This window comes from Saccopteryx bilineata, chromosome 4 (genome assembly GCF_036850765.1).
Source record: "Saccopteryx bilineata isolate mSacBil1 chromosome 4, mSacBil1_pri_phased_curated, whole genome shotgun sequence".
Classification (NCBI taxonomy): domain Eukaryota; kingdom Metazoa; phylum Chordata; class Mammalia; order Chiroptera; family Emballonuridae; genus Saccopteryx; species Saccopteryx bilineata.
The window spans coordinates 59,453,340-59,480,069 of record NC_089493.1 but is presented as its reverse complement, the minus strand read 5'-3'; the positions used below and the strand labels follow the sequence as shown (position 1 = coordinate 59,480,069).

The window sequence follows — 26,730 nt, the reverse complement described above, 5'->3', positions numbered from 1 at the left end:
TTGTGTTCCAGAGGTCGCAGGTTCTACCCCCAGTCAGGGCATGTATGAGAAGCAATCAATGAGTATATAACAAGATGGGACAACTAAGTGAAATGAGCTGATGCTTTTTTCTCTCTCTTCCTTCCTCTAACTCAAATTAGTGGGAAAGTTTTATATATATATAAAAGTTTTATTATATATATATATGGTGAAGAAAATTCAGACACATGCTACAACACAGATGATTCTTGAAGAAATTATGCTAACTAAAATAAGCCAGTCACGGCCCTGATTGGGGAGCTAAGTCAGTTAGCAAGTCATACCAAAACATGAAGGTTGCAGGTTCCATCCTCAATTAGGACACATACTGGAAGTGACTGATGAATGCACAACTAAGTGAAACAACAATAGAATGCTTCGCCCCCCCCCCCTCTGTCTCTCTAAAATCAATCAAGAAAAATAAATAAAACAAAGCAGTCACAAAAAGACAAATACTCTATGATTCCATTTATATGGAGGCATATGAAACAGACAAATTCAGAGACAGAAAGTAAAATGGTGGTTGCCAAGAGCTGGAAGGAGCAATTAGGAATTATTGTTTAATGGTTGATACAATAAAAAATATATACTTGGCCTTTGTCCCTGGATCCTGACTCCCAGTTCCTAAAACCTCTGGAATCTCCTGAGTGAGATAAATGTCTTCCTTATACTAATAAGATGACTAGTGGCCCTTAGAGAGGTTCAACATAGTGGTGGTTGCCAGAAAGACTAAGGCATGATTAGAGGTTGGAACTTTTAGCCCCACTCTTGACCTCCAGGTAGGGGATAGGGGCTGAAGACTAAGTGTCACAAATAACCAATGACTTAATCAACCATGCTAACACAGTGAAACATCAGTAACAAACCCTTAACAATGGGGTTCAGAGAGGTTCCTGGTGAACACATGGAGGTGATAGAAGGGTGGTATGCCTGGAGAGGCATGAAAGCTCTGGCCTCCTCCCCCTATACTTTATCCTATGCATTTCTCTTCTATTTGGCTGATCCCAAGTTGTAGCCTTTATAATAAACTGAAATTAGTACTTAGTACTTTCCTAAGTTCAGAATGTCATTCTAGCAAAATTATTAACCCAGGGGAGGGGTTCACGGGAACCCTAGGCTTATTGTCTGGAAGGTTGAAGAATTTGTTGGTGTGAGAAAAAAAACTCCCTAAAACCCCACCCTAATCTAGTGCCAGAGTGTGGAGTAGAAGCAGTTCAGAATGTATAAAGTCTCAGTTTTACAAGATGAAGAGTTCTTGAGACTAGCTGCACAATATGGATATACTTAATACTACTGAACTTCACACTTAAAAGTGGTTAAGATGGTAAATTGTATGTCATGTGTCTTAAAAGATTTTTAAAAAGGGAAGAAAATTCTGACATATACTGCAACATGACAATGTTAAATGAAATAAGCCAATCACAAAAGGACAAATGTTGTATTTGAGGTACTTAGAGAAGTCAAATGCATAGAGCGAGAAAGGAGAATAATGGTTGTCAGGGGTTGGGGGATGGGGAAATAATGATGCTATTTAATAAGTACAGAGTTCCAGTTTGGGAAGATAAAAAAGTTCTGGAGATGGATGGTAGACATACACATACGCTCACAACAGTGTGAATATATTAAATGACATTTAATTGTTCTTAGAAATGGTCAAAATGATAAATTTTGTTATGTATATTTTACCACAACAGGAAAAAAAGAAAGAAAGACAGAGTGAGAGGGAAAGAAAATGAATACAAACTGAGTTCCAATTTAGGATTTTGGAATCCCAGAGAGACAGAGTTGAGAAAATGAAAAAGCAATAACTGAAAATGGCTGGGAATTTTCCAGAACTGATGAAGGATATGAATTCACAGATAAACATAAAGAACCACGTAGGATTTTAAAAAAAGCATATCACATTGAAACAGTAAAACATCAAAAATAAAGAACAAAGACAGATAGATTCCCTACAAGAAATATCTTGAAACAGATAACACTTTTCAACAGCAATAAAATGAGCCAGAAAAGGTAGACTTTTATTTTCAAATGTTGGTAAATAAAGCAAACTGTCAACTTAACAATTATGTATAGAATTAAACTATCTTACTAGAATGAGAGCAAAATAAAAATATTTCCAGATTAAAAAATGGATTGTTTATCACCAAGAGACCTTCATCAAAGGAACATATAGAACATAACAGCATTTCAGGAGTAAAGAAGAGGATCTCAGATTGTAGATTTAAGGAATAAATGAAAATACAAAAAGTCAAAAATTTTAGATGAATTAAACATTTTATATAATAGTAATGTAGGTAGGTTTTAAAAAGAGATAGCATTAAAACAAGAATATCAGTCAGGAGGATATGATGAAAGTCAAAATGCTCTATGATCTTTGTGGGTATATAGATTAACAGAACAGAATAAGAGTTTAAAAACTGACCCACACATCAATGGTAACAAGGTAATTCAAGAATGGGGAAAATTCATTGTAAAAATGCAAGAGTAACCACTAAGAGAACAAAAAACTAAATCAATGCATAAATGCTAAGTCAATAGACAGGGGGAAAGGAAGGGAAGGGAAGGGAAAGGAGTAGGAGTCAATCCCCTGGGGAAAGAAAAGTAAAAGAACAAAAAAGTTTAGAAAAAGACAGTAGAAATCACAAGCAAGTCCATATACATCAATTATCAAAATGAATGTAAATGAATAAACTTTCTAATTAAAAGTCAAGAGATGATCAGATTTTATTTAAAGAGTAAAAGGCAATCTAGTTAAACACTATTTTAAGAGATATTTGTAAAATACAAGTTCTATAGATTCAAAGCAGTCTCAATTAAAATCCCACCTAGTTTTCTTGTAGAAATTGACAAGGTGATACCAAAATTTACATGGAAATGCAAAGGACAATAAGAGACAAAACAGTTAAAAAAAACAAAAGAGAATAAAGTTGCAGGACTTCCACCACATGGTTTCAAAACTTACTACAAGACCAGGAGGTACTGGCATAAAGTCAGATGTACAGATTAATGGGATAGAATAGAATCGGGAAAATGACCCACACGTCCATGGTGACAAGGCAATTCAGTGAGGGTGTGATCTTTGTAGACTGTCTCTTCCTGAGTGAGATAAGAAGACATTTTAAACCAGTGAAATGAGGGGCTATACCACCACCATTTTGATCCTTTCAAAGGCACTATTAAAACAGGAACAGGAACAGGTACAGTTTCTCTTCCATATAGAAAAATATGACGCTGTTTGAGTATATCATCTTTAGGTTCAGAGAAAATAAAAAAGTAATTCTTTTATTTAACAGAATCATTCTTCTGGTTCATATAACAACAGAATTTCACCTTAAAATGTGTTTTAAAAAAACCCAGTAAACTAATACCCTCTGCTGTCCCCCAATTTATAGTGATCATTTTTTAAAACTTATAATAAAATACACATAAAACTTAGTATCTTAACCATTTTTAAGCACATGGTTCAATAGTATTAAGTGTATCACCTTGTTGTATATAGTGACCAGTTTTTTTTTTGTTTGTTTGTTTTTTCTTTTTTTTTGTATTTTTCTGAAGCTGGAAACGGGGAGACAGTCAGAGGACTCCCGCATGCGCCTGACCGGGATCCACCCAGCACGCCCACCAGGGGGCGACGCTCTGCCCACCAGGGGGCGATGCTCTGCCCCTCCGGGGCGTCGCTCTGCCGAGACCAGAGCCACTCTAGCGCCTGGGGCAGAGGCCAAGGAGCCATCCCCAGCGCCTGGGCCATCTTTGCTCCAATGGAGCCTTGGCTGCGGGAGGGGAAGAGAGAGACAGAGAGGAAGGGGGGGGGTGGAGAAGCAAATGGGCGCTTCTCCTATGTGTCCTGGCCGGGAATCGAACCCGAGTCCCCCACATGCCAGGCCGATGTTCTACCGCTGAGCCAACCGGCCAGGGCCTTATAGTGACCAGTTTTTAAAGGCTTAAAAATTATCCAGACTGGTGTTGGTGTATGTAGATGAACTCTACTAGAGTAATATGGTTGACCCTTGAACAACATGGGTTTGTACTGCACAGGGCCACTTATATGTGGATAGTTTTTCAATAAACACTATATGTATTTCCTTTTCCTTATGATTTTCTTGGTAACATTTTCTTTTCTCTAGCTTACTTCATTGTAAGAATACAGTATATGACACATGTAACATATAAAATATGTGTTAATCTACTGTTTACGTATGGTTAACAAAAGGCTATTAGTAGTCAAGTTTTTGGAGAGTGAATAGTTATCATATATATAAATTTTCAACTACATGGAGGTTGGCAACCCTAACTCTTATGTTGTTCAAAGACCAATTGCACATATTAGTAGGAACTATTTAAGTAGGTTATTCTAAATTTCTCCCAGGCCCACTGAATAATGCTAATTTATATGCTTTGCTAATAAGTTTACATGTATGATTAACATTAAAAATATGAATTTACAGTTGAAATTTATCATTTGGTGGTTGGTTACCATGTAGATAATAAATATAAATTTATGTGACTAAGTTTCATAGGACCATTCAGATTTATTTCCTTTTCTTTTAAAATTTGTATTGTTTTTCTTAAGAGAGAAAGAACAGTATCAATCAACTCATTATTCGACTTAGTTATGTCATTGATTGCTTCTCATATATGTCCTAACCAGTGCCCTCAGAGGTCGAGCCATTGCCCCCAGAATTGGGCAAAGCCCCTGGAATCAGAGACCCTGGGCTCAACCCGGGGCTTGATCTGTGACATTGCTATTACGGACAATGCCCTATACATAAAGTACCAGACGGGGGCCATTCACATTTTAAGTGATTAAGTTAACTCCTTAAACACTCATTCTCTCTCACAAGAGAAATCAGTGTATCTAAGAGCAAACCATCCATGTGAGTAAAATATAACTCTCAAATACAATAATTGGATCATTACAAGAAAAGAAAGTATACTATAGTATTTATACATGATTTTGAGGTGTTAGTACAGTATTTTTATTATTTAAACACATGACAAAAAAAAACTACATACAATTTGGTCTCTAAATTGATAATACTGATATTTCCATATGCATTTGGCAAGCTCATCACACATTTTAAATGCTATTGCCTATTACTTGGCAGTTTAAGTAAATGTTAAATATTTTTACCTCTGTGAAGAGACGTGCATCATCAGAAAGCATATTATAATCCTGTGCGCATTTCTTTGCAGAATTCTGTAAAAACTTTAGGAATTCAGTAACTTCTTCATCCACGTGTTTTTTCATATCCTAATTTAAAAAAAAAAAATCATGTTGCAGAACAAGAAGCTTGGTTAAAAACAATCACCTCAATCATTGCTCTAATAATTTGGACTTAAAAAATACTTAAAAGCATCGTATCCAAACCAAAAATCACAAAGAAAAAGTTAATTAAAAATTATTAAACAATGACTAATTTGTTACTAAAAACTCCTCAAAAACGGAAGAGCAAATGACTAACAGTACAACACCCTTTAGAATTAGTAAGCTTATTTTATAAAATTTTCTTAATTAACAAAAACAAAGAACACCCAAATGGAGAAATGAGCAAATAAAATGAATATACTACTTAAAAAAGAAGGAACAGAAATGGCTTATAAACACATGGAAAATGCTTATTTTTATTAGTAATTACTGTAAATTAATGTAAAACAAGGGATCACCATTTCTAACACATAAAATTAGAGGGAAAAAGGTAATGCCTAGTATTAGTGAAGATATTGGGAAAAAGAACTTCCATATAATAGTGGTACAAGCAAAACTGGTTGAAACTTTTGCAGAAAAATTTAACCAATTGTAATTGCAGATCAAAGCTTTAAAAACATGCAGTGATATGGCAGTTTTAAGAATTTTATCTTAAGGAAACAATCAGAGCTATGAACAAAGAGTTTGCAACAGTGATATTCAATATAGTACAATTTATATACTATAGTTGAGAATTTGGAAACTACTTAAAATAATAAACAAAAATTTTAAATTATTTCACAGATGTATGTAAAGCTCTACTGCTAGTATTTAAGATGAACTGGAGAGAAATATGCTCAGAACTAGAGCAAAATGCCTGAACTGTATATCAGCATCAACAAAAGAAGAATTAAAGCACCAATTTGTCCATCAATTAAACTTCTTAAGTTTTCAATTTTTGTAACTATAATTGTACCTAAAAACATAAAAGCAAATTTAAAGTATTTCTTAACTTTTAAATATTTTTCACTGAAGCTAAAGAAGAGAATACATACCAAGTACTGCAAGTAGTCATTTTTATTTATTCCAATACCTTTGGAATTAGCAGGAATATTTGCATATTTAATTAACAAGTCCACATAATTCCTCTGCTCTCTCTGTGAGAAACGAGAGAAACGAGGATAAGGAACTCTTGGTTTTGGAAGAAGAACCATTCCAACTGTGGTTTTAACTTTTTCCTTTGCTTGAGTTGCTGAATTAACTGCCAGCTCATTTTCCACAGAACTTGCTGAGGCATTCAAATTTTCTCCTATACGTCTGGGGGGAAAAAATACAATTTACAAATATGTGCTTTTTCACAAAAAGATTACTATCATGGAACTTCATGATTCTTAATCACCAGAGAGAATACAGAGTGATTAACACAGTAAATTCTGAATTATTATCTAACTTTAACACCTGCATTTTGATGTTTGGCTATTTGGTATAAATTAAGCATTCTGCAGGATAGGACTGCATTACTAGCTTACCTTCAATTACCTGATGGCAAGAAAGAGGCATAATCGGCATAATCTTTAGACAAATTACTCAATTTGGAAGTTTTTTCCCTCTGCTGAAGAGAGGTCAATTGCTCTTGCCAATTATATACACAGGTATTTCATGTTTCCATTTTAGTTGTTTTATATTGCTTAAATTCTTCAGGAAGATATGTCAGTTAATACGATGAACAAAACCCACAGAGAACAGGATATGATATGGTCACAAGCTTGAAAACCAATTCTCTGAAATTCTAATTCTCCGGTTTTCTCTGCTTTAATTATCTCAAGAATCAAAAAGAAAATTCCAACTGTGTGATATAGTTTATAAAAGCAATGGTGGTTTCAGGAAAGTCATATAATCCTCTATCACTCATGCACTTGGCTCAATCCATGGAAACTTGTTTATGCTTCGTATGAATGCAGAAGAGAAATCTTGTATATGTATAATGAAATGCACTGGAATGTGAAGCTAGAGAACCTGTTACTGTATTTGTTTATGCAATGCTACCCACAATTTATTTTAAAATATCATTTACCATTACAATTAAGGTATAAGAATACAAATTTTTATGTTGTTCATGTCTTTATTCCTGATACTCAGTTGCTGTAACCTACATTTTTAATATTTTAAAGCATGTGCATGCCCAGCCCACATGCATGCACATACACACTTCAGTAGCCTCAATAACTCTAATTTCCATGACAATAACTATTTCCTATGAGTCAGTTCCAAATTAAACAATGATGAGAATCCAAGAGGAGGAAGGAAAAGTAATGAGAAAGATGGATGTCTATTGATTCATTCTTCATTCCTCCATTCATTAATATTTATTGAGTGACTACCATGTGCCAGCCCTATACTGGGAACTGGAGATACAACCAACATTGAGCATGATACAATCTCTATTCTCTAGGACCTTACAATCAAGTAGACCAGACAAGTGAATGGGGAAGCAAAGTAAATATGTACATCAATTCGATGTGACTACGGAGATCTCAAGTTTTCAAACTGAACACACTGAATAAGGTGACTGAGAAGAACCCTAAAGACATTAAGATCAGGGATTAAAAGGGAGAGAGGAGAAAGGCATGAAATATCTAGAACAGTGATTCTCGATTGTGACAGCATTAATTCCCGGAGGGCATTTTGGAAGCCTGTGGGTGGCTCTGGGTTGTCATAAAAAGAGAGAAAAAAGTGAAAGGCATTTAATGGTGAGAAACACTACTTGCCTGTAATGTATGGTAGTATCCTGCACAACTTTCAAAGGTCTCCTTAGATTTTCTGTTATCATATACAAATAAGTCTGGTCTGTAATTAACAATACATTTTATTCTCTTTGATTTTTTTTTTTTTATAATTTTATTTTTTTAATGGGGTGACATCAATAAATCAGGATACATATATTCAAAGATAACAAGTCCAGGTTATCTTGTCGTTCAATTATGTTGCATACCCACCACCCAAAGTCAGATTGTCCTCTGTCACCTTCTATCTTGTTGTCTTTGTGCCCCTCCCCACCCCCTATCCCTCTCCCATTCCTCCCTCCCCCCCGTAACCACCACACTCTTGTCAATGTCTCTTAGTTTCAGTATTATGTCCCACCTACGTATGGAATAATACAGTTCCTGGTTTTTTCTGATTTACTTATTTCGCTTCGTATCATGTTAACAAGATCCCACCATTTTGCTGTAAATGTTCTGATGTCATCATTTCTTATGGCTGAGTAGTATTCCATAGTGTATATGTGCCACATCTTCTTTATCCAGTCATCTATTGATGGGCTTTTTGGTTGTTTCCATGTCCTGGCCACTGTGAACAATGCTGCAATAAACATGGGGCTGCATGTGTCTTTACGTATCAATGTTTCTGAGTTTTGGGGATATATACCCAGTAGAGGGATTGCTGGGTCATAAGGTAGTTCTATTTTCAGTTTTTTGAGGAACCACCATACTTTCTTCCATAATGGTTGTACTACTTTACATTCCCACCAACAGTGGATGAGGGTTCCTTTTTCTCCACAGCCTCTCCAACATTTGCTATTACCTGACTTGCTAATAATAGCTAATCGAACAGGTGTGAGGTGGTATCTCATTGCCGTTTTGATTTGCATTTCTCTAATAGCTAAAGAAGATGAGCATCTTTTCATATATCTGTTGGCCATTTGTATTTCTTCCTGGGAGAAGTGTCTATTCATATCCTCTTCCCATTTTTTTTTGGATTGTTTGTTTGTTTGTTGTTGAGTTTTATGAGTTCTTTGTATATTTTGGATATTAGGCCCTTATCTGAGCTGTTGTTTGAAAATATCATTTCCCATTTAGTTGGCTTTCTGTTTATTTTGTTATCAGTTTCTCTTGCTGAGCAAAAACTTCTTAGTCTGATGTAGTCCCATTCATTAATTTTTGCCTTCACTTCTCTTGCCATTGGAGTCAAATTCATAAAATGCTCTTTAAAACCCAGGTCCATGAGTTGAGTACCTATGTCTTCTTCTATGTACTTAATTGTTTCAGGTCTTATGTTTAGATCTTTGATCCATTTTGAGTTAATTTTTGTACAGGGAGAGAGACTGTAGTCCAGTTTCATTCTTTTGCATGTGGCTTTCCAGTTTTCCCAGCACCATTTATTGAAGAGGCTTTCTTTTCTCCATTGTGTGTTGTTGGCCCCTTTATCAAAAATTATTTGACTATATATATGTGGTTTTATTTCTGGACTTTCTATTCTGTTCCATTGGTCTGAGTGTCTATTTTTCTGCCAATACCATGCTGTTTTGATTGTCGTGGCCCTATAATAGAGTTTGAAGTCAGGTATTGTTATGCCCCCAGCTTCATTCTTTTTCTTTACGATTGCTTTGGCTATTCGGGGTTTTTTATAGTTCCATATAAATCTGATGATTTTTTGCTCTATTTCTTTAAAAAACGTCATTGGAAGTTTGATGGGAATTGCATTAAATTTGTATATTGCTTTGGGTAATATAGCCATCTTGATTATATTTATTCTTCCTAGCCAAGAACAAGGTATATTCTTCCATCTCATTATATCTTTTTCGATTTCCCTTAACAATGGTTTATAGTTTTCATTATATAAGTCCTTTACATTCTTTGTTATGTTTATTCCTAAGTATTTTATTTTTTTTGTTGCAATCGTGAAGGGGATTATTCTTTTGAGTTCCTTCTCAGTTGTTTCATTGTTGGCATATAGAAAGGCTATTGACTTCTGTATGTTAATTTTGTATCCTGCGACCTTACTGTATTGGCTTATTGTTTCTAGTAGTCTTTTTGTGGATTCTTTGGGGTTTTCGATGTATAGGATCATATCATCTGCAAAAAGTGATACCTTTACTTCTTCTTTTCCGATATGGATGCCTTTTATTTCTTTGTCTTGTCTGATTGCTGTGGCGAGAACCTCTAGTACCACATTAAATAAGAGTGGAGAGAGTGGACAACCCTGTCTTGTTCCTGATTTAAGGGGGAAAGCCTTCAGTTTAGTGCCATTTAATATGATGTTAGCTGATGGTTTATCATATATGGCCTTTATCATGTTGAGATATTTTCCTTCTATACCCATTTTGTTGAGAGTCTTAAACATAAAATTGTGTTGTATTTTATCGAAAGCCTTTTCTGCATCTATTGATAAGATCATGTGGTTTTTGTTCTTTGTTTTGTTGATATGGTGTATTACATTAACCGTTTTACGTATGTTGAACCATCCTTGAGATTCTGGGATGAATCCCACTTGATCATGATGTATTATTTTTTTAATATGTTGTTGTATTCGATTTGCTAGTATTTTGTTTAGTATTTTAGCATCTGTATTCATTAGAGATATTGGTCTGTAGTTTTCTTTTTTTGTGCCATCCTTGCCTGGTTTTGGGATGAGGGTTATGTTGGACTCATAAAATGTGTTTGGAAGTATTGCTTCTTCTTCAATTTTTTGGAAGACTTTGAGTAGAATAGGAACCAAGTCTTCTTTGAATGTTTGATAAAATTCGCTGGTATAGCCGTCAGGGCCTGGACTTTTATTTTTGGGGAGGTTTTTAATGGTTTTTTCTATTTCTTCTCTACTGATAGGTCTGTTTAGGCTTTCTGCTTCTTCTTGACTCAGTCTAGGAAGGTTGTATTTTTCTAGGAATTTATCCATTTCTTCTAGGTTGTTGAATTTAGTGGCATAAAGTTTTTCATAGTATTCTACAATAATTCTTTGTATATCTACAGTGTCCGTGGTGATTTCTCCTCTTTCATTTTGGATTTTGTTTATATGAGTTCTTTCTCTTTTTTCCTTGGTAAGTCTTGCCAAGGGTTTGTCAATTTTGTTGATCTTTTCAAAGAACCAGCTCCTTGTTCTATTAATTTTTTCTATAGTTTTTCTGTTCTCTAATTCATTTATTTCTGCTCTGATTTTTATTATTTCCTTTCTTCGGCTGGTTTTGGGTTGTCTTTGTTCTTCTTTTTCTAGTTCCTTAAGGTGGGAAGTTAAGTGGTTCACTTGGGCTCTCTCTTGTTTGTTCATATATGCCTGAAGCGATATGAACTTCCCTCTTATCACTGCTTTTGCTGCATCCCATAGATTCTGATATGTCGTATTGTCATTTTCATTAGTCTGTATATATCTTTTGATCTCTGCACTTATTTCTTCTTTGACCCATTCATTTTTTAAAAGTATGTTGTTTAGTTTCCACATTTTTGTGGGATTTTTTTCCTTTTTTGCAGTTGAATTCTAGTTTCAAGGCTTTATGATCAGAAAATATGCTTGGTACAACTTCAATTTTTCTGAATTTGCTGATGTTGTTTTTGTGGCCCAACATATGGTGAATTCTTGAGAATGATCCATGTACACTGGAGAAAAATGTATACTCAGTCACTTTGGGATGAAATGTCCTGTAGATGTCTATCATATCCAGGTGCTCTAGTGTTTTGTTTAAGGCCACTATGTCTTTGTTGATTCTCTGTTTGGATGACCGATCTAGAGCCGTCAGCGGTGTATTGAGGTCTCCAAGTATGATTGTATTTTTGTCAGTTTTTGTTTTAAGATCAATAAGTAGCTGTCTTATATATTTTGGTGCTCCTTGGTTTGGTGCATATATATTAAGAATTGTTATGTCTTCTTGATTCAGTGTCCCCTTAGCCATTATGAAATGGCCATTTTTGTCTCTGAGTACTTTTCCTGTCTTGTAGTCAGCATTATCCAATATGAGTATTGCTACACCTGCTTTTTTTTGGATGTTATTTGCTTGGAGTATTGTTTTCCAGCCTTTCACTTTGAATTTGTTTTTATCCTTGTTACTTAGATGAGTTTCCTGTAGGCAGCATACAGTTGGATTTTCTTTTTTAATCCATTCTGCTACTCTGTGCCTTTTTATTGGTGAGTTTAATCCGTTTACATTTAGTGTAATTATTGATACTTGTGAGTTCCCGATTGCCATTTTATATCTTGCTTTCTTTTAGTTTCGTGTCTTGTTTGATCCTTCTCTTTCGTTTTTCTATCTTTTGTTTTTATTTGGTTGTATTCCATACATCTTTCCTCTGTTGCTATCTTTTTTATCTCATGTGCTTCTGTGGTGGTTTTTTCAATGGTGGTTACCTTTGAGTAATGAAAAGGGTCCCTACCCTGTTCATTGTAGCGAACTATTTTGTGAGTACTTTTGCACTCCATCGTCCTTTGCTACTGTTAATCTCCGTCTTCTCCCCCTCTTTCTTTTTGTTGTTGTCACAGTTTAAATTTGGTTTTATTGTGTTCTTCTTGGAGCTTTTACTTGTGGCTCTGTTTTTTTTTTTTCTTTGTATCTGATTGGAGAACCCCCTTTAGTAATTCCTGGAGTGGGGGTTTTCTCATGATAAATTCCCTCATCTTTTCTGTATCTGTGAATGTTTTTATTTCTCCTTCGTATTTGAAGGATAGCTTTGATGGGTATAGTATTCGTGGCTGAAAGTTCCTCTCTTTCAGGACTTTAAATATTGGGGTCCACTCTCTTCTAGCTTATAGAGTTTCTGCTGAGAAATCTGATGATAATCTAATGGGCCTTCCTTTATATGTTGTATTCTTCTTTTCCCTGGCTGCCTTGAGAATTTTTTCTTTGCTGTTGGTTTGTGTCAATTTCATTATGATATGCCTTGGAGTAGGTTTGTTGGGGTTAAGAAAACTTGGAGTTCTGTTTGCTTCTTGAACTTGAGGCTTTAGTTCTTTCCACAGGCTTGGGAAGTTCTCATCTATTATTTGTTTGAGTATGTTCTCCATTCCATTTTCTCTCTCTTCTCCCTCTGATATACCTATTATTCTTATGTTATTCTTTTTGATGGAGTCAGATAATTCTTGTAGGGCTATCTCATTTTTTTTAATTTTTGAGTCTCTTTCTTCTTCTCTCTGTTGTGCCTCAAGTTGCTTGTCTTCTATTTCACTAATCCTCTCTTCTATCTGACCTATTCTATTAGCTAAGCTTGTTACTTCGTTTTTCAGCTCGTGAATTGAGTTTTTCATCTCTGTTTGATTTGTTTTTATAGTTTCGATTTCCTTGGACATATATTCTTTGTGTTCATTGAGTTGTTTTCTGAGCTCCCTATATTGCCTTTCTGTGTTTTCTTGTATATCTCGGAGGATTTTTAGGATTTCTATCTTGAATTCTCTGTCATTTAGCTCCAAGGTTTCCAATATATTAAATTTTTTCTCCATAGATTTTTCCTCATCTAGCTGTGTTACCTCTCTTTCTTTTGTATCCATGATATTCGATTTTCTCTTCCTTAATGGCATCTGAGGGTGGTTTTGTTGATAGTATTAATGAGATTTAATAAAGAATAAAAAGTTAAAAAAATAAAAAAAAATAAAAAATCGAAAAGAGTTGTTTTTTTTAAAAAAAATTAATAATGAAATAAAGAAAAATAAAATAAAATAAAATTTTTTAAAAAAAGGAAATTATTCCCCCCCTCCTTTTTTCCTCTCCTCTCCTCTCCCCTCTTTCTTGAGAAAATCTTGTGGTGGACTGTGAGTTATAACAAACAATGCCTGTGATGGAGGGCCTGAATTGGGGAAAAGTAATAAAGGGGCAAAAAAGAAAAAAAGAAAAAAAGAAAAAAAAAAAAAAAAGAGCGTATGGACCCACAAAAAGCAAATAAGGAAAAAATTTGGGTCAAGAATAAAATGATTTGCTTTTAGGTGTTGGTTGTCTAAGAGTTATGATGAGAGGAATAAGAGGAAAACGGAAAAATGGGGGACAAATTAAAAACTTACTATTGTATTTAGTGGAACAAGAACTAGATAATATGGAGAGCCAGGGATGGGAGCACTGCTAGTGAGTTAAAAAGGTGAAGTAAAAACCCCCCAAAATGCCACAAACATAGGTTTGAGTCCCAGATAAGATAATTTGTTTGTTATTGAGGTTTGAATGAGAGGAGATGTAAAGGAGAAAGGAAGAAACTAATATAGAGGGAGAAAAGAAAGAGAGAGAGAGAAAAAAAAGAGGGAACCACTAAAAGAAGAAAAAAGAAAGGAGAGAGAGAGAGAGTTAAGGGTTTTGGAGTGCAACCCTCATAGAGAGAAAGGAAGAGAAGAGAAAAGATAATGGGAGATGTAACACTTATGGGTAGTGTAGTTCAAGGAGAGGAGAGAGTAAGACCAGTAGAGAGTTAATCGGCCAAATTGGAGGAAGAAAAAAAAGTATCAAGAATGAAGATAAGAGAAACAAACGAACAAATATAATAAAATGGGATAGGTTATAAAGTCTGCAGATTATTCTTGATTTTGAGAGGTTATCTTCTTGCTTTTTCTTTTCTCTCCCTCTTCCTGGTCGGTGACTCTGTACCCCGGGTTCTGCCCCTTTGGCACGCTCAGGTAGAGGCTTGCAGTTGATAAGTCTCTATGGCAATGTCATGTATTGTGCTTTAGTCTCGTGGGAGTCGAGGCTCATTAGCATTTATAGGCTCCGACAGTGAGAGAGTCCGTGTTCCTGGAGCCTTTCTCTTAGTCTTTCCTTCCTCAATTAGTAGCCTGATAATCCAGCTATGAAGTTGCTGCTGCCTCTGCCTGGATAGTAAGAGGCTCAAAGAGCTGGCAACTCCCCACTCTATTTCCACTCAGCACAGGGCTCTGGGTAAGGCTCAGTCAGTCAGAGCTGCTAGCATAATCAGGCGGGCTTTCCGCCCACTCAAAGACCACTGGCTCTGCCACTCTGTCCGGTAACACAAGCGGGCGCCCACTTCTGGGGGGCGCTTGGAGGAAACTCTCACTCACTGTCTGCGACCAGGATATCCAGCCAGCAGTCTCACGCTCTGAGTGAAACCCCCAACCGCAGGGAAAAGTTGCAGCGTTGGAATTGAGTCTCGCTCCGTCCCCGTGCGCGGCTTTAGCAAGGCGCTGGGGCGGCTCGAGATTCTGCTTTGGCCCACACAAAGGCCCCTGACTCTGCCCCTCTCTGCGATAACACGGGCGCGCACTGCGGAGGCACTCGGAGGAATCGCTCACTCCTTATCTGCGCGCGCACACCAGGATATGAGGCCGGCCGCGGTTCCCTCTGAGTGAAACCCTCACCAGCACGGAAAATCTCCACCGTTGGAAGTAGTTCTCACTCCCTCCCGTGCGTGGCTTTCCCAGGGCGCTGGGGCTGCCCAGAGACTCTGTCCTCGGCCCACAGAAAGGCCTCTGACCCTGCCTCTCCGTGGGGCAACACGGGCACCCACTCTCGGGGCCTAGGAAGAAATTCTCGCCCACTAACTGCGCACCGACCAGGAGACCGGGTAAAATGGCCGCTCCGCTTGTCTTTCTTTGTTTGGGTTTGGCGCGAGTGTTAGCTTGTATTGCCCGGGTTGCCACAGGATCAGATTTTCCTCGGCTTGGATCTGTGTGCCACAGCCTGGTTCGGCCGTTTGTGCCGCGGCGGCCTGGATCTATTCACCCCCTTTGCCCGCCTCAGTTTCTATATTCACAGTTACCAGAGAAAGCCGCCCTGTTTAGGTTAGTGAGGAAGGCGGAGCATTTCTTACTCCCTTTTTCCTTCGGGGTTTGGTTATATATTTAGCCAATTTTTCACTCAATCATACCTTTGGGTGTATTGCGAAGCATCTGGAAGCTCCAAGTATAGGTTTTTCTGTTTCTGGTTGAAGATCTTGTTGAGTTTTGGGGGAGATTTATCGGTATCGCTTCCTACCTCGCCATTACTCTGACGTCATCTCTTCTTTGATTTTCTTATAATTCCTTTATGGCAGTGATTGTCAATCTTTTTCATCTCATGACACACATAACTAATTACTATAATTCTGCAGCACACCAAAATATACATTTTTTGAGAATCTGACAAAAAAAAGTATAATTTTGATCCATCCATATCAGATGGCTATTGTTATATTGGCTATTTTTTTTTATTTGACAATCTAAGAGAAAAGAGCTCAGTGCTTCTGACTAAATAGGTATTTCATGTTCTAAAGATTCTTGTGTGCCCAGTTCTGTGGAAGCACATGTGAGTATTTGTGCATGGTATCCACAAAGGCCCATACATGCTCTGGGTCCACATCAGGGTAAAGTCGATGGCCCAGGATGGCCATATAGTGCTGTGGCCCAAAGTCATCTAGCATCTGCTGCATCAGCTGCCTGATCTCCTCCTCAGGGACATACAGGGCACAGGGGTCCAGGTTACCCTGCAAAGTCACACTGATTGAAAATCACTGCTTTATGGTATAGTTTATCTTACTTCTCGTAAATTCAACCTTATTCATTTTAGCTGGTGCATCTGACTACTTAATTATATCTTCTAGTGCAGTAGTAGTATTTAGACATTTACATATTAAAATTCATATTGGAATATAAATTATTTTTCTTTTTATTTCATGTTTATATATCTAGACATCATTTCTAAATACGTCTGTGGCCATTATTATCTATGAATTTCAATTCAGTCTAGTAAAGGAGGTATCTTATTTCTTATAAATATTTATAAAAATAGAAGGATTTTGGCTTGATAAAGTTGAGAATCACCAATCTAGTTCTGTATCTGGACAGAGGGTGAATTAAGCCCCATTCAAAACTAACAATGACTTGTTTTAAGTCAAGTTTACAATATTAGTATATGGTAAAAATTCCAAAATTTTTAGAAAAAGACTCGGGGTCCCAAAATAATGGATATATGTAAGACCACTTTTTTAGAGCTAAAAACTATGGATGGAAAACTAATCAAAAGAGGTCGGTTAGTAGACGAGAAAGCAATTATGCAAATTAAAATAAGGACGCTTAGATTGGCTCTGAAAATAATACAGGTGAAAAAAAGACATACTTAGTGACTCAAGTTTCTCCAATAACTGTATAAAAATAAGCATATTTTAGGTTAACAAAATGAATATTAACTGCTGATCTTGGGAGAAATGTATCACAGCAAATTGATTTCTCACTAGAAAATGTCTTGAGAGATATTCAAACCTAACAGTATTGTGTCCGCAACTCTTAACAATACTGCTTCACACCTGTCTCTCTGAATATGAGAACATGTCTGTCCTTGTGGCACAAACTGGCAAATTTAATTAAGCTGCTGCAGCAACAAGATGCTGACTCAGATATGCCAGAGTAGAAATGTCAAGAAATTCTAGCAGTTTAAATTGGCTACATTCAGCAAAGAATGAAATGGCAGCACATCAAGATCATTTCCATGTGCAGTGCTGTCAAAATCTTCATCAGGGTGCAAGCCAAAAGCATCTGACACGGTTTCTCTATCCACATTTACAGCATTATATTTTATTTCAGTTGATGGTTTGAAGTTTTTCCCCTTCATTTTGTCTACTACCCATTCTCTTTTTTTTTTTTACTTAAAGTTTCTATGGAAAAAAGGCAGAATTATTTTATTTCAGTTGATGGTTTGAAGTTTTTCCCCTTCATTTTGTCTGCTACCCATTCTCTCTTTTTTTTTTTTTACTTAAAAGTTTCTATGGAAAAAAGGCAGAACTGAAAATTGCAGGTTTCCTAATTTTTAAGCCTACTGGTTTGGGCAACTTCTTTAAGTAGCATTTGGAAATGGTGTTTCTAGCCTCCATCTAAAGTCTACCTGTTCCTCCTGAATTAGGTTTACTTTTCTATAGTAAACATGTTAAAATTTGATAATTATTTTTCTATTTACATCTACAACCAGACATCTTAATGTGAAAAAATGCCAAACGTTTACCTCGCAAGGAAGGGTTGAATAAAAACTTTGCAGTGTTGAAAAAGTGTAATTAGAGTTCTTAACATTTTCCCAAATGTTAGGGAACACAAAAAATACTAGTTTTAAGACTAACAAAATTTTTAGTCTTCCTAGTTTTCCATCAAGATGTAAATTAAATCAAAATAAACAGACAGCCAACTAAATGGGAAATGATATTTTCAAACAACAGCTCAGATAAGGGCCTAATATCCAAAATTTACAAAGAACTCATAAAACTCAACAACAAACAAACAAACAATCCAATAAAAAAATGGGAAGAGGACATGAACAGACACTTCTCCCAGGAAGAGATACAAATGGCCAACAGATATATGAAAAGATGCTCCGCTTCATTAGTTATTAGAGAAATGCAAATCAAAACTACAATGAGATACCACCTCACCCCTGTTAGATTAGCTATTATCAACAAGACGGGTAATAGCAAATGTTGGAGAGGCTGTGGAGAAAAAGGAACCCTCATTCACTGTTGGTGGGACTGTAAAGTAGTACAACCATTATGGAGGAAAGTATGGTGGTTCCTCAAAAAACTGCAAATAGAACTACCTTATGACCCAGGAATCCCTCTACTGGGTATATACCCCAAAACCTCAGAAATATTGATACGTAAAGACACATGTAGCCCCATGTTCATTGCAGCACTGTTCACAGTGGCCAAGACATGGAAACAACCAAAAAGCCCTTCAATAGAAGACTGGATAAAGAAGATGTGGCACATATACACTATGGAATACTACTCAGCCATAAGAAATGATGACATCAGATCATTTACAGCAAAATGGTGGGATCTTGATAACATTATACGGAGTGAAATAAGTAAATCAGAAAAAAACAAGAACTACATGATTCCATACATTAGTGGAACATAAAAACGAGACTAAGAGACATGGACAAGAGTGTGGTGGTTACCAGGGGTGGGGGGAGGGAGGACATGGGAGGGAGGGAGGGAGAGAATTAGGGGGAGGGGGAGGGGCACAGAGAACTAGATAGAGGGTGGCGGAGGACAATCTGACTTTGGGCGAGGGGTATGCAACATAATTTAATGACAAAATAACCTAGATATGTTTTCTTTGAATATATGTACCCTGATTTATTAATGTCATCCCATTACCATTAATAAAAATTTATAAAAAAAAAGATGTAAATTAATAGTCTGAAAATCCATTCTTTACTGTAAAACTTAATAAAACTCATGTATGTTTCAGTAGAAACATACAAAATTAATGCCTTCATCTTTATTTTTTCTACACTAAAAGGTAAATTATAATAATAATTATTTTGTGCTATATAGAAACCTAAAGCAAAACAAGCATATTCTAGGGAATAAAATTTTAGGAGTTAGGTGAGCCCAACTGTCAGCAAGATGCCCTCTCCCTTCCATAATCCAGACTACATCCCACACCTGGAATACGCTGAGCAGAAGTGGACACAGAAAGAACCATTAAAATAATTAAAAAGCAGTGGCAGGATAAAGATTAATATTAGAAATATTTGGGCCTGAATGGCGGTGGTGCAGTGGACAGAGTGTCAATCTGGAATGTTGAAGTCCCTGGTTCGAGACCCTGAGGTCGCCAGCTTGAGTGAGGGGAGCTGGCTTGAGCCTAAAGGTCGCTGCCTTGAAGCCCAAGGTCACTGGCTTGGCTGGAGCCCCCAGTCAAGGCACATATGAGAAGCAATCAATGAACAACTAAAGTGCCACAACTATGAGTTAATGTTTCTCATCTCTCTCTCTCTCTCTCAAAAGAACAAAAGAAATGTTTAGTCTGATAAAAAAAAAAAAAGACAAAAGCTGAGATAAAAGTTCTTAAAATGGTGAGACTTTTTTTTTAAAGGTAAGATATATGTTCACTATATTCCAAGATACTAGAATTTGTAGACATTCTTTTATTCAAATAAACAAAAGCAATTCTTTATTTAATTAACATTGTAAGTTATTAAGAAATTAGTTATTCCTAAAAAATGGTACAAGTTGATAGCCTATTAAATATATAGTACAAGAAACAGGTTTAAAAAAAATCCATAGATGTACATTCATAAGGGATCTATTGTCTTACTTGTCTATAACTGGTATTAGCCAAGATATAATTATATAATTTAGGAAGAGTATTGCTTCTGAAATTGTGTCTTTTAAAATTGTCTCTTTAAACAATATTTGTTTGTTTTATGTGAACCTTGTATTCATTTGATAGAATCAAAAAAGCATTTGTTTCTTTAGTGTTTTTCAGGGCAATCTGGCAATATCTATCAAAATAAAAACCACATGCATACCCACGTGTTACAGAAATTTATCCTAGTCCTTATCCCACCAGCATATGTATTAAAAGGATGCTCACTGTTTGTAATAGTAAAGGAATGAACATGACCTAAATGAGTATCAATGGGGTTAACTAACTGATTCCACAGACACATCCTCAAAGGTTCAAATTCAAACAGTTCAGTCAAGAGTGCAAAATCAGTATTTTTTTGAAAGCTCCAGAGTCTGATGAGCCAGCAGAGTAAGCCTGACAATGAAGATGGTAAAAGGGAATGAGAAATACCAGTTGCCAGAAAACTAGGAGAGTGAGATGTCTCCATAGTCAATAGCTCACTGACCTAGAGAGGAGCAGTCTTAATGGACTAGAGGGGAGAAGCCAGATTAGAGTGGAATGTTCAGTGAAAGCAAGTCCAGTGAGCTGTTCAGTGAAAGTTGCTTTATATTGTTTTTTAAATCCATTCTCCCAATCTGACTTTTGATTGGAGAGTTTAATCTATTTAAAGTAATTATTGATAGGGAAGGAGTTACTGTTTACATTTTGTTGTACTTTGCATGTGTTATAGTATTTTATAGTATTTTTGTCCCTCATTTCCTCCCCACCAGCATATACAAGTCTTTAAAGGAGTCTATGCATAAATGAATGAAGAGGTAAGAAAGTAATGAAGGGAATCTGGAGTCCAGGGATTACAGAGAGAAAAAACTTGATTGAGCACTTTTAAATACTGGCATCCCTCGAGATTATTGTGGGTTTGGTTTCAGACCACTGCACTAAAGCAAGTTTTGCAATAAAGCGAGTTGTAATCTTTATGTAGGCAGTAGTCTCGCCTTCAATTTGTAAAAACGTAACACCTGTGCAGAGCAATAAACTAAGGCATACCTGTACTGACCAGGAAAGAACAAAGATATAGGAGTCAGAGGGGATGCTGACAGAAAGGGCACTGAAAGGCAGGGAAAGTTAGGGCCCCATTCAATGAAGAGCCTGGAAATATATACATACTTCCTCCACTGCAAAAGGTGGACAAAGGATGAAAGTAAATGCTGAGCTCTCCTAGGGGGGATTCCTAATTCCCCATTTGGCATATTTCCTCCTTTCTAGTAAACCCGATTACTTGATTTTAATATTCATCCACAATACATTAGAAAAAGCCAATCACAAAGGAAAATGGAGCTGTTAGAGGCAGGCAGGTAAGCAGTGAGAAAGGAAAATTATCACTTAATGTGCATTTTCATACCAGAAAGGGAAAAAAAAAATCCCTGGTAATTAGGCAGTAACTATTAAAATATAAACTGCATATACCATCTAACTAAATAATTCAATTATATGAATTTATCTCAGAAATAATTATAAAAAGTTCATCAATTATTGTTTATAATTAAAGAGGAATACAAACATTCTACAGTAAAGACTAGTAAAATGAATTAAAAAGTACATTTATATAGTGAAGTAATACGCAATCATTAAAAAGACAGCTATATGCAGGGTCATAGAAAGATATAGGAAATATTATTTTAAACGATAAAAACAAATTATAAAAGTTTTATAGTATTTATAATATGATTCTATTTTTGTTTGAACATACACCCATCTGTTCATGTATGGAGAAAGGTCTGAAAAGATACACACCAAAGAGTGGTCATCTTTGGGTACTGGGTCATCTTTTGTTTTCTGATTTTTACAATTTTATAAATGTTTAATGAATTTTTAAATGTATGAATTTTTAATTCATACATTTTATGAATGTTTAATAGTGGATATAAATATAAAACTTCAATTATCATAAAAGTAACAACCAAATATAGAAATAAACAACCAAATAAATAAACATATTACCTGTTAGATAAAATACATAGTTCTTTTAAACTTGGAGCCATGGAATGATCTTTATAATTTTCTCGAGAGAAAAATGTCTTAAGTCCATTTTTTGCGGCGATGTCCCTGTGAAACAAAGTAATTTACTTGCATTTGACAATTCAAAATCTCATGCTAAAGCAAGCAGCATAATGGTACAACTGTTAATTTATAACTACATGACCTCTACACTGCCTTTCCTACACAGTCACCTCTTAATAATTTTAACTTCGGGTACCAGATGTATGAGTTCAGATGTTTTCCTCCTTAGATAGCTTTTAGCCTAGGCCCACTCTGAAATTCTCCTGTTTCAATAATCAGCCTTGCTTTTCCTTTAGTATCCAATTAAATAAATGTCACAGACACTAGCAGGTTAAAGATAGAACAGATTGAAGTACAATGAAAGGTCTGTCAGGCGCAGGGCTTACCTCTGGATCTGGCCATAACATATGTTTGGTTATTAACAGCAAGTGTTTCTCAATTTATTTTTGTTTCATGCACTATTATGTCAGTCTACAAGACAATACAAAGGCTGCATATCCTATTTTTATTAATTTGGCAAATGTTATAAATGGTGTGTCTCCACTAAAATCATTCTAAAGTCATATATGATTTTTCAAAACATAGAGAGTTAATGCTTTCTATATAGTAAGCATTCAGTAAATGCTGGCTGAAAGAAGAAATTAAAAAATGAAAAACACTGAGACATAGTAATCTGAAGGGACAGAGATTAGTAGGATTCTGTGGAATAGTTCAAGGGCTACAATACTGTGCAAGGGCTCTAGAGCAGTGGTCCCCAAACCGGTACCGGTCCGTGGGCCATTTGGTACCGGTCCGCAGAGAAAGAATAAATAACTTACATTATTTCCGTTTTATTTATATTTAAGTCTGAACGATGTTTTATTTTTAAAAAATGACCAGATTCCCTCTGTTACATCCGTCTAAGACTCACTCTTTTTTTTTAATTTTTTTTTTAAATTTATTCATTTTACAGAGGAGAGGGAGGATAGAGAGAGAGAGAGGAGAGAGAGAGAGGAGAGACAGAGAGAGAGAAGAGGGGGAGGAATTGGAAGCATCAACTCCCATATGTGCCTTGACCAGGCAAGCCCAGGGTTTTGAACCGGCGACCTCAGCATTTCCAGGTCGACGCTTTATCCACTGTGCCACCACAGGTCAGGCCGTCTAAGACTCACTCTTGACGCTTGTCTCGTAAATTCGACAATTATATTTAAAAATATCACAGTTTTTACGCCGGTCGCATAATTTTATTTTGTGCATTTATCCGTCCCACCCTAAAAGCCGGTCTGTGAAAATATTTTCTGACATTAAACTGGTCCGTGGCCCAAAAAAGGTTGGGGACCACTGCTCTAAAGTACTTTTGGTTTCACGTTGTCAGTGGTATATTAGAGCATCTGTGCTGCATCTGAACACATACTTTATGGCATGGAGAATAAATGTGTGTACCTCTAATTAAATTGCAACTTCTGGTTGGCCCATTCTCAAAATGGGAAATTCTAGTATAGTTGCTCCATACTCATTCCTTACTGTTTTTTAAAGGTATATATCCAAAAAACTATGATTAAAGTATAAATGAGAAAAATCAGAATGTTTTACTTGCTATGTATCAGTCTAGTTCTTATTACTTATTATGATACCGTACTTGTGCCATCTGGTTACATTTCAAGGTTTTTGCATACCATATATGGCTCTCAGGGATTGGAGCTCCTTGGGGGAAAGGAGCACTGTCTGCAATAAACAAATACTGATTGAGCACCTACTGACTGAATCTTCTTTGAATCTGGTACTATTTCACTTATCTTTATAATCTCTTGTAAATGTTGTATTCTCCTTGGCTAGCCAATTTTAGATGCTAGGTAATTGTGTGTTAAATTAATCTAAAGCTGGTCATGGAGTGGCGAGATCTCTACAAAGCCACTCAGGTTACTTAACCGGGTCCTTTACTTGTAAGGTTCTCATACACTTCTAAAACAGTCTATGCATTTACATGATTACTTGATACACATTCCAACATAACAAAAAAAAGCTTGTCTATTCTTAAAGGGCAAGAAGTTTTTTTACTAGTTGTACAGAAGTGGGCAAGCTTCTTGGACACCAGAAAATTCCAGCATCTTTCCTTCACCAAGAGACCAAGGATAAATACATGGTGGAATTATACCTAGCAGCAATTTGAGTGCTGAACTGTCACTTTAGGAGAGGAAGTGCAGTCAGCAGTAACTCAAAAATGCTCAGTGTGTGATGATAAGAATGGGGTAAACTCTGAGCCACTAAATTTCTGGGGGGGTTTTGTTTCCTTTAAATCTCTCCAGGTCAGAAACGCTCCTTTCCTAATCCAACCCAGTCTCACTTTCCTTCTCTTGATTACAAACAGATGTAACTTACCAACTGAGCCCTGGTTCACTCATGGCCACGACGGAGCTCATACTCTAGACTTCTTCACTCCAGCTCACAATGCCGCTACCTGGTTGTGCAGGCTCGAGCAGAGGCAAGACTTCTCCAGAATCAACACTCACCTGAGGAAAAACAAAAGATCATCATTAAAAACAGGTGACTGGGTGTGGGCGAGTTGCTGTTAACTCCTGTGATTAAAGAACTGGTTTCTAACACCCACCCTAACACGGACAGGACATCTAACACAATACAGCAGACAGATGAGGGTTCCCAAGTTTCTCTGTGGTGGAACAGCAACGATAGTGTAAGGTAAAACCCTTCTCACTTAACTTCCTCTGGGAATGTCACTCTGAGATCAATCACTGCGAAAATATGCGCCCAACAGAATGGTGTTCTCATGGCGTATATACACCGCATCGCTGTACAGCATGGAGCTGTCTGTCCTAGCTCTCCTCCGACCCCTAATTGCCAAAATCAATCTCGCTTCGAGTTTCCCAATCACACTCTGTTACAGGGCCGACTCAGCAAGGCCAAGAGCTTCCTGGATATCATAACTCGTTCAAAGAGAACCTCGCTTTTGAGGTCAATGAAGTCCAGGCAACTCAAGTGACATTACACAGGGTACCTCATAAGAATGAGCAGGACGACACATCGGGCTTGGCCACTCCAGGCTGGGTGCTTCTCCTGTCACCCTAGGTGGATACGGTGTAGAGGGGAAACTTACACATTGAGGAGTCGGTGGTCCCTGGGCACCGGGCAGGCCTATCTCCCACTTAACCCGCTTCTCACACTTCGACCCACTGTGGGGTAGGAGTCAGTGAGGGCAAAAGCAATGAGGGAAAGGGGACTAAAGGAGAAGGGAAACAAGGTTCCAGGTAAGGGGAAGACCTAAGACGGGGGTCGGGGTTAGGAGCCGCGCCAGAACAAGAAGCCGAGCAGCCTGCCCCGGCCGCCATGTTCCCCCTTCCAGCCCTTGCAGAGCGCGCCCCCCTGCAGGACGGCGCCCTTCCTCCCGCGTCACCGCCGCAAAGCAGCCTTTCCGCCCACCTCGCAGTCCGCGGTGGCTCGGCCCAAGGCCCGTCCCCACTCCATACCCTGTCACGCGTGCCTTGGGAAGCCCGTATTTAAAAGACGTGGGTGCGCCGTCTCGGCACAGCGTGGTGACGTCACCAGCCACGTAGTGGGCGGGGCCCGCGCAAGTCGAAAGGGCCGCACTCGGACCCCACCCTCGAGTATTTCTGCCCGAAGCTGCGACCCGCGCTTGCTCGGTGCAGGGGCGGGAGGACCGTCTGTGGTCCCGAAAAGTCTCCACCTTGAGGGGGATGACAAATTGGGAGGATCGGTGACAAGTACAGTTCTGGAAAGACCCCAACAGACTCATCTCGTGACCTTAGCCCACTGTCTTAACCTCCCTAACCCTAACACCTCATCGGTAAAATGAAATCCCTTAGTTGGGTTTTTCAAAGGATTAAATAGAATAAGGGATGAACTGTGCTCAATCAACACAGTCCCTGGCACATAGTAGCTCCTCCACTCCATCCCCATCCCGGTTTTAGATGTCAGTTTCCACCCGCGGCCTCTCTGGTTCTCACACTGGTGTTTTTTTCTCATCTACTAAGGAAAGATTTATTGAGCACTTCCAGTTTGTGCTTGCTGCTGGGTACATATAGGACTAAGACTAAATACCGGTTTTTCCAAGAGCTTTTGATCGTTGAGATACAAGGCATTCACGTTAAATAATTATAAAACAAAATAGAAAGTGATATGCTATGTAAGGAAGGTAATAGGAAAGATTCTGCGAGTACAGAGAGGAAGAGAAGTGACTAGGGAGAGGGACAGGAAGCAGCTTTGCATACCTAAGACATGTATTGAGTACTTGTATGCCCAGTTCCACATTGGGCACTTGACATGTCAGCTCATTTGAAGAACCGGAAGTATGAAGATGATGGGAAAGGGCATTCTAGACAGAGACCAGCACAAGGAGTTAATAATCGAATTGCGTGGACAGAGTCTGTGTCTTACCAAGAAAGCATGTTCTAAATTGTAGAACGATTTACGATATTTAAACTATGTTAACATAAAAATTATGTTAAAAAATCTCCTTTGAATATAAGGACTCTTAGTTTATTTTGCCTGGAATGCAAGGTTTATGAAGAGTAGTAGAAAAGGGTTTGGAAATAATAGGTTGGTGGGACCAGACCATAGAAGAGTTTATAAACCAGACTACAGATTTCAACTCTGTTGTATAAGAAATAGAACCCTGGGACGAGAGGGGAGTTTATAAGCAGAGAAATGATACAATTAGATCCTCT

General features: G+C 37.3%; 1 protein-coding gene across 3 annotated transcripts in view; it reads right to left on the bottom strand.

The window, feature by feature from the left end:
• Positions 1 to 25,584, bottom strand: part of ICE2 (interactor of little elongation complex ELL subunit 2) — a 70,927-nt gene extending 45,343 nt beyond the window's left edge. Inside the window, exons 1-5 of one of the 3 annotated variants that reach the window (XM_066274876.1) lie at positions 25,513 to 25,584; positions 24,410 to 24,540; positions 21,992 to 22,096; positions 6,262 to 6,523; positions 5,153 to 5,272 (exon numbers count right to left, since the gene is read on the bottom strand). In XM_066274876.1, the coding sequence (XP_066130973.1) occupies positions 5,153 to 5,272; positions 6,262 to 6,523; positions 21,992 to 22,096; positions 24,410 to 24,450 (528 nt within the window). In that variant the 5' untranslated portion in view covers positions 24,451 to 24,540; positions 25,513 to 25,584. Of the gene's footprint in view, positions 1 to 5,152; positions 5,273 to 6,261; positions 6,524 to 21,991; positions 22,097 to 24,409; positions 24,541 to 25,465 lie in introns of those variants that run through there. The other 2 variants (XM_066274875.1, XM_066274877.1) reach the window with 2 other exon arrangements.
• Between the last annotated feature and the right edge of the window lie 1,146 nt (positions 25,585 to 26,730).